This window comes from Rousettus aegyptiacus, unplaced genomic scaffold, assembly GCF_014176215.1.
Source record: "Rousettus aegyptiacus isolate mRouAeg1 unplaced genomic scaffold, mRouAeg1.p scaffold_m13_p_1, whole genome shotgun sequence".
NCBI lineage: Eukaryota > Metazoa > Chordata > Mammalia > Chiroptera > Pteropodidae > Rousettus > Rousettus aegyptiacus.
Window position 1 is genome coordinate 36,496,005 of NW_023416284.1, and position 18,146 is coordinate 36,514,150.

Below are 18,146 nucleotides of genomic sequence, written 5' to 3' on the forward strand. Positions count from 1 at the left end.
CTCCAAAGCTCCGGTTCTAAGACTAAGCATACTTGAAGGTATCCCAATTCCTCCTAAAACTGGTGGAATGGCACAGTCCCAAAATGAACCACTCATGAATGGAGATAAAATGTTTTTTATAAAAACCAATCAAACAAACAAAAAACTTACATAATGTACCCTAAACCAAGATTTGGGAAGGTAAGAGAGGACTGACTACCAATTAAAACTTCTTTTTCTTCCAAAGCACTAGTATTTCTTAATTCATTAATATTCTTAAAATTCTAGATAAGGGGTTATCTAGCATAAGCAATTACCTTTTATTCCTAATTTTGTTGAAATTCCTTTACCATATATTCCTATACGACAGATATAAATGCTGATTTGATTCTGTCACCAACACAAGTTGACCTTGAATAAGCTTCTTAACCTATGTACCTTAGTTTTCTCAACAAAAAATAGAGAATAGTGTTTCGTCTGTGGGATTAACATGCAGATGAGAGATAATCCATATAGAGGGCGAACTATAGCAAACAGGCACATCATAAACAGTAGCCCAGATCTCTCTTCAAGCTTCAGATGAGTGTTTCTATCTCTCGTCAAACTGTTCAACCTCAGAGCCCCAAAAGCACTTCAAATTTACCCTATCCACTAAGAACTGTGTTCTGCTTCGAATTTGTTTCTTCTCTAATAGTCCTCATCTCTGAAACTGTGTCATTTTCCCAACCAGTTGGTTACACTACCAGAATTTTTCCTGAAAAGTCTCTCCTAGCCAACCACTGTCTTGGCTGAGGTCCTAGCTATATGCTGCTTATACTGCTGATATACTCTTTTAAGTACTGTCCCTGCCATCATCATTTTATCCTCACTCCTGTGCCCCTTTCAAAATGCCACCAGAGTAATCTTTCTTTAAAACATAAAAACTAAACCAAACCAAAAAAAGGAATCTGATCTCGTTACTCACTTGCTCAGAAAACTTCATTAGCTCCCAGCTGCCCATAGGTGGTTAGAAAATAAAAGTAAGTTTCTTGCACAGGCATGCATAGCTCTTCACTGATCTGACCACAATCTACAACCTCAATAAACTTCTCAGGCACTCCTGAGTACACAGGCCTTGTCATGAAGCTAGGCATAGCTCTATGCTGTTTCTCTGCTTAGAATGTCCTTTCTCAATCTAATAAATTAATATGTGTTCTTTGCTATTGACTGAATGTTTGTGTCCCTCCAAAGTTCATATGTTGAAACCTAAGCCCCAGTGTGACAGTATTTGGAGATGGGGGCCTTTGGGATGTGATTAAGTCATGAGAGCTCTGCTTTTATAAAAAAGATCACAGAGAGCTCCTTTGCACCTACCACCAAGTGAAGTGATAGTGAGAAGACCACTGTCTATGAACCAGGAAGTGAGTCCCCACTAGAGGCTGAATCTGCTGGGCCCTGACTTTGTATTTCCCAGACTCCAGAACTGTGAGAAATAAAATTGTGTTGTTTATAAGCCACCCAGTCTATGGGATTTTGGTATAACACCCCAAACAGACTCAAAACCAGTTCAAATTACATCTCTTCAACAAAATTTTCAAGATTCCTCCTTGCAAAGTAAGATATTCTGTCTTTTATTTATATAGAGAATTTTCATTCAGTATTTTTCAGCAGTTGAAAATACATCAATAAATAAGACAAACACATTCTGCCACTGAAGCCTTGGAGATACACTATTCACAGAAGACAAATAAGAGATTACAATTTCTTGTAAGGAGTATGTTATAATAACAGTGTTATAAAAGTACATAGGAAGGGGAACCCATGGAATATTATTCAATCTTAAAAAAGAAGGAAATCTTGTCACTTGCTACAACATGGATGAAACTTGAGGTCCTTATGCTAAATGAAATAAGCCAGTCATAAAATGACAAATACTGTATGGTTCCACTTACATGAGGTATCTAAAGTAGTCAAATTCACAGAAACAAAGTAGAATGAATGGTGGTTAGCAGGGACTGGGGGAAGGGGAAAATAAGTTGTTTAATGGGTACAGAGTTTCAGTTTTGAAAGATGGAAATCTGTTTCACAACAATGTAAATACACTTAACACTACTGAACTGTACACATTCAATAATGGGTAAGGCAGTAAAATTTGTTATGTGCTGAACACGATTTTTTAAAAATAAGAAGGGGACCCAGCCTAATCATGGTCAAAGGTAGCCTATAAATGAAATAATATTACAGCTAAAACCTAAGTAAGCATCTAATTTCTTCACCATAACTTCAAATACACAGTTAAGTTTTTCTCTCAATTCTCTTCTTACCTAGCCTATCAGTAACATCACAGCTGACCACTCCCTTCTGCTTGAAACACCTCCTTCACTCGGTTTCCAGGACCGAGCTCTTGCCTGGTCCTCTCGCCTTCACCAGCCACCCCTCAATCTTCTTTGCTGGTTCCTCCTGATTACTTGGAGCCTAGTCCTTAGACTTCTTTATATAACTTCCTTGCTAAGTTGAATCTCACTAAGTTGAATCTAATGAAGTGTTTCTCAACTTTGTTTTCATTATTACTCCTTCAAGGAACCTTTTAAACATTTTTTTTTCCTCTCAATCATCTCATCTCCATTAATTGAATACTAAGGAATAAGCCTGTGTTGGGTAGGGTTGAGTTTTGAAGCAAACCACTGTAACATCTAAAACCTTTTTTCACCCCAAGAACCAATTTTTGCACCATTTGGAGTGATACTGGCTCTGCTGAGAGATGGTATTTAACGGTTTTAAATACCATCTCTAAGCTTAAGGCCCTCACATTTCAGCCTTTATCTCTTCCCTAGATGCCACACATTTATCCAACTCCACTAAGATATTTAATAGGCATCTTAAATTAACACATGGCAAAATGAATTCCAGACTTTTCAACCAGATCATGCTACCTCCCTGTTCAGAGCCCTCAACGTTTGCCTTCTTCCTTCAGACCAAAAGGCATCATTACAGTTGCCTACAAGGCCCTATTGAGGAACCACCCTCTCCTTCAGCTCTCATCTCATCTCCCACTCTTTCCTTCCTTCATAAGTCCCAGCCATACTGGCCAGCCTGTGCTCCTTAAAAATGCCAGCCATGCTTCTACCAGGGCCTTTGCATTAGGTGTCCATACAACACAGGACTTAGTCAAGTATAGCCCATGGCTTCTCTTTGTAAATGAAATTTTATTGGATCACAGACCGATGTACTAATTTAAGTATTCTAAAGCTGTTTTTTGCACTACAAAAGCAGAACTGAGTGGCCGCAATGAGACTACATGGCTTGCAAAGCTTGAAATATTTACTATCTGACCCTTTACAGAAAAAGTTTGCTGATCTCTGACTTAGAGAGCTTTTCCATCAGATAACCCTGCACTTTGCTCCCTCACCTCCTTCAGACTTTTGCTCAAATATGACCTCAGTGAAGCTATGAAAAACAGTCCTGTCATACCTATCCCCTAGTCCATCATGATCTCCCCACCCCATTTCCTGCTTTATTTTTTTTCTATAGCACTTATCATTTGATATTCTACATTTTACTAGTTTATATTGTTTGCTGTCTGTCTCCCTTATCCTAGAATACAAGCTCAACCAGGGCAGACCTTTTGTTTGTTTGTTGTATTATTTCCAATAGTCCCTAGTACAGAGTAGGTTCTCAATAAATATTTGATGAATGAATGTTAAGCACCTATAAATACTTAGAAATGAAAGAGAAAGGAAAGGGATTCTAGGCAGTATGCGTGAGGGTCTGCCACCAAAGAGAGAATGTGGCATATCCATAACATCAAATACTGAACTGTATTAAATTTTATTTATTTTCAGGTTTGGTGCCCCATTTAGACTGTGTTACTAAATGAGAGGTGCTGTATCTAATTCCCTATTCTATTTCCAGTATCTAAACTTTTATCAGATACCTAAATCTCTTCTAACATCCTCAGAAATATCCCAGAGCCTCTGCCTAAATATGTCTAATGATCAAGAGCTTATGACATTGAGTTTGCCTGTACCTTTTTTTCAAGTGAAATCTCTCTATTAGCTGTATGATTTTAGACCAAGGTATCTTAACCTTGGCACTACTGACATTTTAAGCTGGATAACTCTGTGTTGAGGGGGCTGTTCTGTGCATTGTAGGATGTTTAGCAGCATTCCTAGTCTCTACCCACTAGGTGCCAGTAGGACCTCGTAGGTGTGATGATCAAAAAAGATATCTAGATATTGCCAAATGTCTCCTGAGGGCAAAATCACCCCTGGTGGGGAACCACTGTCTTGATATCTCCATACTTCAGTTTCATCTATAAATGAAAGATCATTGATTAAAGATGACTGAAAGAACAGTCTTATTAAGAGGGAACAAATTATGTCATGAAAGAAGTTAATATTTTTGTAGTTTTCCTTATTACCTTAATAGACAATAAAACTTCCTTGTGTAATTTAAATGGTTCAATTACATAATTATTTGAAAATACAACAAGAAAACTGGGTTGTTTACAAAAATGTATCAAAAGACTAAAAAGATGTAAAGACTATTCTAGAACCTATATTAAAGCAGCATGATGATCAACGGCAGTGCATAATCTTCAATTCAATCCTGTTTTTTTTTAAATGTCTATAAAGGATATTTTTGGTATAAGTGGGAAACTCTGAATATGGACTAAATAATAGAGAATATTAATGTATCACTGTTAAATTCCTTTGGTGAGATAATGGTATTGTGGTTCTGTAGGAAAATGTCTTTGTCTTTAAGAGATTCAGATTGAAGTATTTAGCAGTCAAGCTCCATGATATTTGCAAGTTATTTTCAAAAGGTTAAAAAAAAGTGTGTGTGTGTGTGTGTGTGTGTGTGTATGTGTGTATGTGTGTCCTTAGAGACAGAGGGGAGATAAAATATGACAAAATGTTTGCGAATGTTGAATCAAATTAAAGGGTATGCAGGTATTCTTCGAACTATTCTTTCGACTTCTCCATAGGTTGGTAATTGTTCAAGATAAAAACCTGGGAAAAATACATCTAGTATATAAATCAAATTACATCCACATTGGATTTGCAATTGACCATCGAGCGCACACACACCCCTTTTCTAGCACTTTATTTAAAGTACTGTACCTAATATTTCCACTCTGTCAGAATTTTGGGGGATAGCTGGAGGCCCCGCTGGGAGCAATCTATTCTGAAAAAGCAACCCAAGTGATTTTGATCTGGTGCTGGTCATTCTCTACTCACTCTTCAGAACCACTGCAATAGGCTATGAACTCCTTAAAAGCAGAGACTGTGTCTTAGCAATCAAACACCAGACCAGAGCCAAAGGCATTCAATAAATATTTGCTCAGTGTTGAACAAATGGCTCCCATATACTGTTTCCTTCCTCCTCTTACTTCCCCTCTGTACGACTTTTTTTGAACACTGGGGTGAGAAGGGAGGGGTAAAAAATTAAGTGTCTCAATGGCTTTACTTCAAAATAAACTCACTTGGATTAATTGCAACATCATTAATAATTATTACAGTGATAAGTAAAACAAACAAATAGGACAATCCAAAACAAAAAAACAACACTAAAAATCAGTTTTCTCTTTTAATTATACTGTAGCATTTTCACTTCCTTCCCCAGAAATGACAAACTCCGCAAATAATCTCCTTACCGTAGTATAACGCAACTATGCCATGTAACTAAGCTACATTTAAAACAGTCCAGCAAACAAATAGTATTATCAAAGGCTAAATAAAGTTTTGTTTCTTTTAGCATCTATTATATCCTTTCCTGTGTACAACACTGTTCTGTGTGAGCTGCAGGGAAAAAAAACTGTGAAGCAAAGGGTGTGGTACTGAATACCAAAGTTCAGACTTAATGTGTTATGTCCAAAATGGTGCCCATTATAAAGACATTAGCAACAGTTCTTAAAAAGATCCTTCCCACAAACTGTAAAATAAGGTATATACCAGCAGAGAAATTTGCTATAAGACTACCAAAACATTTGTTACCTTCAAGCTATGGTGTAGGTTATTTTAGGCAAAATTAGCTTTAAGAGACTATTTTGATACACATTTGGAAATGCGTTCCAAAAACAGTAATGCAAACTAAATATTTTCCAAATCAGACTCTTTTATTTAATTTAGCACCTCCTATATCAAGTGTTAACATGGACTTTATGGGAAACACAAAAGAGCAGACTCTGTCCTCAGAAGACTTAAAAGTCCATCTGGTGACAAATAAATAATCCCTATAAAGTGGGATAGATGCTAAAACAGAGGTAAGGGTTTCTATTCAAAACTTTTAACTAGGAGGAGGGAAGAATGAATGGGAAGAAGTGTAATGGAAGGTATTAAACTCTAACAGAAAGCCATTAGCAAACTTAATAGTGCACGTGGTATGTCAGCATTTAGAGTCCGTGAGACTTGCTAGACTGAAATGAGGAGGATGTTCATTACCTATCTCTGCCAACCGCAAGCCTGTGTTAAATCTACTTTGTGGAGAAAGACTCAAGTGCAAAGGATCAAGATGATGTCATACAGACAGTGCTATGGACCAGCTCTCATGATCCAATATGGCAAGAGAACGGGAAAGAGGGATAAGGAGGATGTGCTAGGTAGGAGAAAAAAGTATGTATATATAGGCAAGGAGACGTAAAAGCACCTGGCACATTTTAAGGCTAATTTTTTTAAAGGTATCCTCTAATAGTTAATCAATATATACTGCTTTATTTCTGTGCTCATTAAAATATATAAGACAAGTGTTATGTTTTTAGCATATTAACACCTTTCCAAGGTATAATTCAAAATATTTAATTTCAAAACTACGAGTGTATAATACCTTCCAGTTGATATTTATAATAATTACTGTATTCGACAGAAAACAAAAAGGTAGTTCTAAGAAAGTAAAAGATATACACCCGAAACAGACAAATTAGGTGGTATACTATTTCAAAAAAATTTATATAGTGACTGTTAGGCTTATTTTTAAGTACTCAATACCCTTGTGCAACTGTGGATAGACTCAGGCAGGAGTTCGCTAATCTTTGTCAGATTTACAAGGATGCTAAGTAGACAGACAGACATAGCACTTTCACAAGTGACAGCACTTGCTCAACCTTCCCCTCCTCAAACCCCACTACCTTTTATAAACTTATTAATAACCGCTGACATTTAAAAAATGCTAAATGGAAAAGCAAGATAAATACCTTTGGAGGGGAAAAAACGAATCAAATGTCAACTTTGCCCCCTAACCCAAACTAATATCTAACACAGGAAATGGTGGTGATTAAAATGCAGTAAATTATGAGGAAGAATATATTAAAGATGATCTACAGCAAAAGACTTTCTCATGTCAAAGATAGTGTGGTAAAGTATACAAAATACATCTTGTAAGGCAAGACTGCATTCCCTTCCTAACTTTGCTAATAATCTATTAGTCAAGGTCCTCATCCCTAAATTGACAAAATTTAATACCATAAGGTCCCCATGGTCCCTTCCTGCTCTAAAATAAATCTTCAATTTTAATCTTCAAATTTATGACTTTTAGTTTTGTTTAATAGATTGGAGAGAGGGAAAGTCAGGAAAGTACTCTTAGTTCTACAGATAATATTTGTTTAATAGAGTGTATCTTGCTAAGTATTCTTGATATTTCTCTCCAATATTATAACCACTAGGAATCCAAGGTAACCCTATATTGATTCTGATCTTCCATCCTCCTTAAAAAATGCTCGGAATTCCTTTACCACAGATAAATTTTATATGTCAACCATAAAACCCTCAAAGTGATGAAAAGCAAACATGACTTGCTTGTTATTCTCTACAGATGTCAGTATATCTGTAACATATCATAAACCAGTTATTATGATACAATTTTTGTGTATATATAAATTTTCATTTTATATATTACGTGTAATACATATTATATGTATAGATATACATACCTTTGCCTGGAATAATTTCAACAGAGTACTGATTGCTCAATAGATACCTGACATTTTCTCAAAAACAAATGTGATATATAAACTACTGAATATAGTCTATGGTCATGCTACCCTGAACAAGCCCGATCCCATCTGATCTCGGAAGCTAAGCAGGATTCAGCTGGTTAGTACTTGGATGGGAGACCACCTAGCAAGACCAGGGGCTACAGGCATAAAAAATATAAAGAAAAATAAGGGATTGTAAACTGACAAGGTCCTTCAAATCCGTGAGGTTAACCAAAGGTGGCCTCACCTAAAAAAAAAAAAAAAAAAAAAAAAAAAGCTTCCCCATGTAGGATGATCTGTTTCTACCATAACTCACTAAAACATTTTAAATGAAGTAGATACCATGAGAAATCTTACAAAATGAAAATTGTTAAAGTTATTAATATTTTTAAAGTATTACTTTAGCAAATACAGTCCATTCCAACATAAAGCTGACCACAAAAGCCAAAATACTAATAAAAAAAGGATTCCTAATGTTACTAAACCCAGACAGGTTTCCATTTAGAGTCACTACCATTTCTACCAACATAAGTCTTTCTAAAATGAACAACATTCCTCTAGCTTTGAAATAGCTTTTTTGTATTATCGACAATCTTAAGAGATTTTTAGCCTAGAATAAGACTAGTTCTTAGAGCAATTTTTCTTTTCTAGGAAAAATGTAAACATTCATGATTTTAGAATTAAAAATTATGAAATTTGATTGAAATAATTACCACCATTCTTAAAAGAGATACCAGTTGAGGGAGTCATCAACCTACTAAATATCCGACAAGTAAATAAATACAATTCTGTGCATTCCAAACCACAAAAGAAATATAACTTGAAAAAAGAAAATCACTTGCTTTCCTGGCAATGGATACCACTATAGATCAAATTATATCACAAAAAATTCCTGAGGCACTATTTAAATGCTTTTGATAGACAGATCTAAGCTCTTCCATATTTACCCCACAACTTTTTAAGCCCTCTATTTTCTAGATTAGTACATAACAATTTATTAGACTTAGAGCGTAAGAAATCCACCAGCCTTGAACTGTAATAGAGAATGTACTATGTGTGATTGGTCACCACTGTACTCTCAACACCTAGCTCAGTGCCTAGCACACAGTAAGTGCTCAATAAAAACCTATTAAATGAATGGCTATTTTGTTAAATAGGCTATTAAATGTTTTGTTGCTTTTTACTTTAATGTCTGTTTTAATCACTGGAATTTGATTTTTATTATTAATATAAATCTAGAATTAAAAAAATTATTTTCCAGTTAATACAAATACCAGAAATAGCTGTCTCACTCTCTCAAAAATGAGCAAATAGACATGAGAGAGTACAGAAAGGTATATAAAAGACAGAAAGAGTAAAGTGAGTGGAATGCTTCTTGAAAACATATAAGATTGGTTCTGGAGCCTACCAACAGCCCAACCATCATGACACTATGGGTCACAGGAAACAGAGGTGACAAGGGAATTCTTCACTGGCCAGGTGTGTACTTCTATTCCATCTCTTGACAAAAAAAAAGCAAAACAAAATTATGCTCTAAAGACACCTGTTTTTAAAATAGTCACAGATCTTTGAGTATTGAAAAGCTGGCAGGTAATCTAAAGGCCAATAAAAACCACACTGGAATCATACATAATGATATTCTAAAAAAATTAAGACAAAATGCCATGAGGTATTAGGTGAGGGCTGAGGGTAGCACGCAGAAGGGAAGGGCGGAAAAAGCAAATAAATACAAGTTCCATTAAAGCTTAAATTGTGACTCAAATTTGAAAACTCCCATTGAATCACATCTTCCCAGCTAATTTTTTTACAACTAGAAATAATTAGAAGCTATCTATTTTAAATAAAATATCTTCAATAGAAACATCTTAAACTCAAGGGAAAGGATATCAAATAGTGTCAACCAAATTTCACAATACAATAGCTGGCTAAGTTACCACAGCAAACGACCTCTGTGCCAGAAAGATGAAGTTTTTCTTTAGAAGTGAGAAGGCTTTGGTGGGCACATGTTATTTATCTCTAAGAAAACAACCCATCAAATCTTCAAGTCAGCCCAAGAAAAAGATTCCACAGACCTTTGCATTTCAATTTCTAGAAAGATTATTAGAATAAAATTCTAATTTATTCTAAATTATTAGAATAAAATTTCGATTTGTTAGCTCTTTTCTTCAGAACACATAAAAATAAACCAAATCTACAGTTATTTGTTTCATTAACTATCTTAAAGTTAATCTCTAAAACAAGTAGATTTCACTTCCCTCACACTACACACACTAAATGTAAGAGAGAAATGGTGGAAGCCAGGATTCTCTGTTAGAGGAGTGAACTCATAAACATATCATAAAAAACAAAATGGTTATAAAATACTACCCCAAAACTCACAACAGACATTATCAACAATAATGTCACCTTCTACTAATATGAGCTTAATAAAAAAATTTCATAAATCAACTGTGATTGAAAAATGTTTCAATACTGAACAATAAAAATTCCTATGATAATAATGAGAAACACAAACTAAACTACAAACTAAAACTCTTTACAAGGAGGTGAGAAGAAACATTTACTTTTGAAAATGGAGTACAACTTTCTTAGTAGTGCCTCTGCATTCTAGTATCCTCACAATGAAATGTCCCTCATATCTGAATTTTCCAAACCTGAAGTTTACTTCTTTATGTACCCAACTTCCTTCTTCTTTCTCTTTTTCTTTTTTTTTTTTTTTTTTACTACAACCTTGCTAAAATGTATTACACATTCCTGACCTTTCTTAGAACATACTGGAAGCTTTTCTTGAGTGTGGTATCATTAAAAATAGTCATCCTCTCAGGGTCATGAAGCACAGAAAGCTGTTTCACATTGCTCTACACACACTGGCTAGCCTGCTTTCGCTGTCTGCTTTTAAACTTTTCTTGATTCCCTCCTTTACCATTGAGCTGCTTGATTCCAGTCACTTTTCACCAACTGTCAAAAGTGCTTATCTCTAATAGCTCATCACCTCATGTTTGGACTACTACAAAACCCTTCTAATCTGCTACTTCTAATTCGATAGGAAACCTAATATTAAATTTATTTGAACTATGGTTTTTTTAAATAAGTAAAAGGTATGAGCTTTAGTGCAGTAAATGTATGGGGGTGTTTTGAAATGGTTTAATCTTCTGTAATTTACTTTCTATTTCTCTCTGGTGTTCCAAATAGAAAAAATTTCCAGGAAAACCACGAAAAGTATTATTTAACTGAATTTTTCTAAATATAATAGTTCTTACTAAAAGTGAAAAATTTTCATCTTCACACTCAGATTCAAATAAAATGTTATATTTGAGCAGTAAGCACAAAAATAAGTAGTACGTTGATGTCTGCCATTTATGTTGTATTAGAGTTGAAATCCTTTCTTCAATGTTAAAACATTACATTTACTTTCCTAATATAAATGGTTTCATATCCTAAGCTAATTGCATTATTATGCTCTATAAAGTTACCACTACCTACTATGATTACACTAGAATCACACACTCACTGACACATAAAATGTACTTCCATCATGCCAAATTACATTCTTTCTAATAGCATATGGACAGCTAATTAGAAGGTAAGAATCTGTTAGATGAACTCATAGGCCTAATTCCTAAAGGAGATACATATATACTAAATTGTAAAGAAATTTTTATTTTAAAAATTAGGCTACCCTAACTAATCTTTCAGACTCCACATTTTTATTTCATCTACTTTCAACTGATTTTTGGTATTATTTTTTTACTGTAAAATCTTTAAACGGACTTATTTTTAATGTACCAAATCATGGTATATCATGAACTACAGCTCCTATATTAAAATCACTAATAATTAACTTAAATTTACTTGATATGTGTTTTAGGGGAAAAGGGATATAAATTTTAACATAAATCTTAATATAAATATTGACATATTATAATTTTAATTCATTTATACCTACCACTTATTACCAAAGAAGGAAAAAAACAAAAGAGGCAGAAATGAGGTAAGTTAAAGAACTACAAATTAATATGATTTTTATTTTTATGTGATTTAGATTCTATTATAGCAGGACTAACTTTGGGGTTCTTTAAAACAAAGCAATAAAATCTTGCAACCACTTCTGACAAAATAACTCCAGAAGGAATGTCCATGTTAAAAGAGAAAAAAAAAACAACAAGGAGCTTACAGTATTTGTTAGATCACCGTATTAAATGGCACTTCTAAGAATATTAATTATCACAGAAAGTTATTTCTAGCTCTGAATTAAAATCTGGCACAAAAAATCTATTTTAGTATTTTCTAAAAACAAATGAGATTTAATAATAAATAAGATACATTTCACAATTTTTAAATTTTATAAGATGTAAACAACAGTACCTGGTTCTAATTCCTACTGGCTCCCTGGACAGGATCACAGTTCTTAAAGGACCAACTCTCCCAGCTCTGTGGAGGGCAGTACCATGGGATATGCCCTTAGGCTGGAGGGGTTTACATTAGCCATATAATAAATAGTGAAGAATTCTGACAGTGGGAATGTTAAAACATCTGGATAAGTTATTTAGAGCAGCTGTGAGATCTCACTCTCTTTAATATTAGACCAGACTGTGGAAAGGTTCTGAAGAAATGTTATTCAAAATCAAAACTGAATAGCTTCTCAATGTTCCTTCCAGACCCAGAGACTAAGAATTATATATACATCTACATTTAACAATACTAGTAACAACAAAACACAATTTGCTGCAAAGCAATGCTTTTACTTAATTGGAGGATATTAAAGAGGTGGAGCTGTGCAGTGTTCTGTGTTCTGCTAGACAGCTGGGTCTTTATCTACATTCTCCCTGCTTCTGCTGAACCAGAACTGCTTTTACTTTACAAATTTTAATTTTTAAACCAAATCCTAATTGTAGTATGGGTCCATGTTACTAAACTGATTTACCTAACTAGCTACATGACCTTGGGAAGACACTTCTCGTAAAATGAGAGGCCTTGTACTAAGATCCACTAGAACGTAACCTCCATGTTCTATTTACCACTGTACTCACAGGCCCGGTATACGGAAGGCATTAAATGTTTACTGAAAAAGAGGATCATTTCTGTCTCCAAACTACAAATATAAAATAAATGTAATCATTTTTCTTTTTTAACAATTAAATTCTAATCTGTATATTCCCAAACATTTTTAAAAGGACACTGAAATTTCCTATGCATCAAATAAAGCTTTATACATTTTAAAATAAAGTACTTGCTTTTTAGGGGGAAAAAAACAAACAGGCTAATCATACAAGAACTGACAAACTTCATTCAGTTTGTTACACTTCCCTTCTCTTCACTCCCTTTAATCCATTACCCTGTCCTGTCCCTTTTTCCTTTGAAAGGAAGGTAGCTTGTAGGGAGAAAGTGCACTGAACTTGGACTGAGAAGGCCTGAGTTCTAGTGTAATCTCTTTTATTAACTGGCTCTATGGACATAAGCCCCTTTTCTTTGGGGCCCTGCAAAGACTGCATCTGTAAAACAAGGCAAGCTGAACTAATTATTAATTTCTGAAGACTTCTGCTTTCAAATTCTATGATACTCCTTTTATTCTACCCATTATTCAATTCCTAATGTCTTGATTCAGTGCTTGCCACATCATTCCTAGACTCGTACAGTAGCCTCAAAATTTGTCTTTTTTTTTTTCCTTCTGATTTTAAAACTGATTCGATCCTAAAATTACTATTTAAGCAGAGTGAAAAACACATTGTCTTTAAAGTGTGAATGGATCAGGTTTAAATTCAGACTCTGCCACTAACTAACCATATGTATAAAATGGTGATGTTATTAACTATCTCACGGAGGATTAAACTGTATAAATTACCTAATACAGTGCCTGACATGCTGTAGGTGCTCAACAACGATGAGCTTTTTTCTCTGTTTCCCAAGATGAAAACCCTCAGTTTCCCATTGTCTACAGCAAGGATGACCAACTTGCTGCACAGGTGGCATGCAAGATTTATAAAACCACAGAGGCAAAATTGGGTTAAACATTGTCATCAGGCTCTTGTGTACCAGCAAAGTGTCTACCTGTATTCGTGAAAATACGCTTCTGGGTAAAGCAGCCTCAGTCAACAGCCCTTTGTAAACTCTCTCAAAATTAAATGTGCAGCCTCCCCATGCCAAATTGACAAGTCGAAAGGAAGTGAAAACTTGACACAACTCCTTAAAACGATATAGATTCTCTGGACTTTACCTGAAAGCACACTCCTCAGCCTATTATGTGAAAAGAAGCCAATCCCAATTCTTTATACTTAAATGTACAGGCAATACAGCTTATGTTAGAGTACCATTAAGCATTATAATTTAATTTGATTTTTCAACCACAAGAAATTAAAAAGTATGACAAAAAAATAAATAAATAAAAATAAAATTTCTCCCTAAATGAGGATATGCTGAGCTGTGCAGGGCTATACAAAAGCTTCAGAAAAAGCGATGGCTTTCTTCTAGATTTCAAAACTGGGTTAAAAGTGGAAGGAACAAGGAGAGGAGTGACAGGGACTTGCAAAGAAAAGCTCGTTTCTTAAAGTGACCTAAGTACAATTATATGGAACTTTTAAAAATTCCCAAACTAGAAATAGCAATCTTTACTTTGAAAACATTACTCAATGAAACAGTTGAGTTACTGGGTAACAGAGGGCAATCAATCAAGTATACAGAAGTCTGGAAACCAAAGAAATCTTGTGAAGAAACCTAATTTTATGAAATGTAACCTTCTTTCTCAAGCTACTTCAGCCTGAGCAACTGTGCAAAAAGCATATAATTGAAAGACTATAGTATTATTTAGGAAGATTCTTTCAGAAGTTTTAGCTTCTTTAAGAATTACCCAAATTCCTCTTTCTACTTAAGAACAAAACCACTGATTGAAGATCTGTGTCCTTCTGTGATCAGGCCAACCTGCTCTACTGGACCCTTTGAACTACACTATCCAATGAATAGGACCAAAATTCCTGCCATGAGCTGCCAAGCTGCTTCTGGTTCATTTTTCACACTGCAGTTAAAGTCCGGTTTCCCCACGTTCTTTGCTCACATCCCAACCTAAACAATCCTAATTTTCCCCACCCAGAGTCAAATTTTATCATCAAAGCCATTCACCTAGATGGCCCTTTATCCTTAACAGCCTTCCCCATTCCCATTTATCTCCCATCCTGTCCTCTGCATACAATTCCTTCCCCAGGCTGGTTTTCCCTCATTTTTGACCTTATCTATGAGCAGTACTCCCCTCACCCAGATTTGGTCCCAGCTTCATCCTCCAATTCCAGTCCTCATCATTGCCTAGTCCCTCTTCAGCTCCAAGTCCTGCCTTGGCCTTTTACCTCCAATCTCTCTGTCCAAACCCCACTATTTTAATAATACCTGACCTTATTAACGCTTGCTCCCAACCCAGACCTTACTGCAGCTAAGCCCCCTCTCCAGTTTATTTCAATTCCTGTCATTCCTGGCCCCTGCCCAGTCCCTCTTCATTTTAGACCCTTCCCAATCTCCTCTCTTTCTGGTCCTTGGCTAAAACTCAACCCCCATTCCTAACCCCAGCAGACTTCCTCTGACCCTAGCAAAGGCCACTCTCCTGGCTGGCCCACTCCATTTCTTCTCACTCTGAACTTAGTACTCCCCCATTCACTCACCGAAACTCGGTGCCACAAAATCTCAGACCCTAGCCTTATCTACTGTACCTCATTTCTGAACCCCAATACACGCGCCCTCCGCTTCACACTCCCAGATACTGTCTGTCTTCCTCCATCTCCGACGCTAGCCTTGGACGCTCCAGCCCATCCCAGACTCGGATTTGCTCCGTTGGTTTGCTTAACCCAAAGCTTAGGAGACCCCTCCCCATCCCTGACGCTCAGCCCTGCCCGGCATCCCTAACTCCCAGTTAGCTCTTCCCTCATAGGTCCCTCTCCCCACTTAACCCAGTGCGGTGACCTCCAACCCTAACGAGTCTGGTGCTCTGTTCTCTTTTTCTGTGCCTTCCCCCGCCCCATACTCCCTCCACACTCCAAGCTCAGTGGGGTGTGTCCCCTCCAGCCCACTGGTCTCTCCCGCCATGGTCAGTATGCCCCTTCTCACCTCGGGGTCCACCACCTCGTGGTAGGCGGGCGGGGGGTCGAAACCGCCCCCGCCACCAGTGCTCCCGCCGCGGGAGGGGCCGCCGCCGCCGTCCCCCCCGCCGTCGCCCCGCGGGCCCCCGCCCGGTCCAGGGCTGGGGCCGCCGCCGCTGTCCATGGGCTCGTAGCCGCCGTAGTCGAGGCCCGGCCGCTCGTTGGTGAGCAGCGCCACAGCCTCGTTGATGTCGTTCTTGGCCAGGCGCAGGGCCTTGCGGATGGTGGCGGGGTCCGAGAAGCCCATGCAGAGCAGCGTGGTCATGTGCTGCTCCTCCTCCGATTCCATGGCGTGGGTCTCCGGGCCGCGCCGGCCGGCCGGCAGCGAAGCCGCGGGTCCGGGGCCTGGCGGGTCGCGCGCCGCTGTCCCCGCGCCGGCCCCGCGCTCCGGCGGGCCACTGCGCTCCTGGCCTGCGCCCTCCGCAGCCGCCGGGCCAGGTTGGGTGCGGGCGTGGGCGCCGCGAGCCGATCGGGGCCGGTGGGGCGCTCAGGCGCGGCGGCGGCCCGGCCCAGCCCTGCGCGCCGCCATGTTGGCCTCCTCCTCCTCCTCCTCTCCGCCGCCGCCGCTGCCTTCCCGCGGGGCCGCGCCTCCCCTCCCGGAAGCGGCACGAGCCGCCACCACGCTCGCCGTGCACCGGCGAGGATGGGGCTGATTATTTATTTATTTATTTTAATTAAAGGAGCGAAAGGAGGAGCCGCGCTGAAGGGCGTCTCTAGGGTGAAAGGGCCGCCGTGAGGCCCGGGCGGAGGCAAGGGAGGGTCCTCCGTCGTCGCCGCCGCCGCCCGCCCATTTCTCCAGCAACAGGTTCCCCCGGGAGCGGGAGGGGCAGGAGCGATACACAGCTCGCCACACGGAACGTCCCCGAAGCGCCCCAGCCGTGGATCCTGCGCAACCTTGACAGCTGTTCCCTCCGCTGCTCAGCCCGAACCTCCTCAGAATCCCCGTTGGACGCCCGGTCCTGGACCCGCTCGCCCCAGCGCAGCCCGAAACGCACCGGTCCTGATGGGAATTCACTCGCTGCGGCTGTAATGCACCTCCAACCCCGCCTGAAATGCACCGCGGTCTTGAAGGACATTCCCCCGCCTGAACTGCACCCCAGGGCATGAACGCATGCCCAAACCAGGCATATCGACCTACCTGTGCTGTAATTTACCCCTACGTACACTTGACCTAGGTCTCTCCATCTCACTGAAATCCCCCTACACCGGTTGAAATCAGTTGCTAGCCCTCTGAATTTTCCGTCCAACACTGACTGACCGACCACCTGCCCTAACCAACCCTGACTGAACTCTACCAAACTCTTAAGCTGAAAATACCCTCAGTCTGAAATATATCTTTACAACCCAAATTCTAAATCCCAGTGCTCTCTATGAAAACCGCAAAAAAAAAAAAAACCCCAGACTGCATCAACCTTCCAAAGCTGAAGACTCGTTGGAACTCCCTGGGCTTTGCTCTCCATCGGGTGTTGACCCACCCACCACACTCGACTGCAGCCTTTGGCTCAGGGTTCCCTCTTTGTTTTGGGGAGAGGACCACCACCCCTGTTTGTTTCTACAAACGGGCCTGCTTTATTTATTTGCTTTCTCTTTACAACTTCAGCGTTAAAAGTCTTTAGTCCCCTTGGCTCCACCATCTTTGCCTTGGCCCTTGCTATTATTTCCCCTCTTCGATTTCCTTTCAGCCATGCTAACCCTGGGTTCTTTCCCTACCTTCTTCCAAGGTCCAGATGCCTTTTCCTTATCTCGCTACATACTCGCTAACGTACTTCATTTCCAGAACTCCGAAGTCTGCCAACTAACCTCTCTTATTCCATCAAACTCCTCCTGTTGCCAACCAGCAGTCACGAAAATCTCCACTATCCAAGACTTAAATTAGTGGTATGGAGAAATTTTCTCTGCACTCGGTTAGGAACTTTTCCCCTGGACCATGCTTGGTACTTGCTACCTATATTTACAAACACCAGCGATTTGATGATGTACAGGGTGACTTAATCAGTATCTTTTACAAAAAGTGAAGTAGTCGTATTTGTTGTACTGATTAAAGGCTAGGTTATAGACTAAAGACTAGGTCTTATATCCAAAGGAAGTAAAGTCTCTTA

General features: G+C 38.7%; 1 protein-coding gene across 4 annotated transcripts in view; it reads right to left on the minus strand.

The window, feature by feature from the left end:
* USP24 (ubiquitin specific peptidase 24) overlaps window positions 1-16,424 on the minus strand; it is a 121,260-nt gene extending 104,836 nt beyond the window's left edge. For 2 of the 4 annotated variants that reach the window (XM_016120292.2, XM_016120291.2), the window contains exon 1: window positions 16,016-16,423. In XM_016120292.2, the coding sequence (XP_015975778.2) occupies window positions 16,016-16,336 (321 nt within the window). In that variant the 5' untranslated portion in view covers window positions 16,337-16,423. Of the gene's footprint in view, window positions 1-943; window positions 8,025-16,015 lie in introns of those variants that run through there. The other 2 variants (XM_016120293.2, XM_016120295.2) reach the window with 2 other exon arrangements.
* Window positions 16,425-18,146: the final 1,722 nt, after the last annotated feature.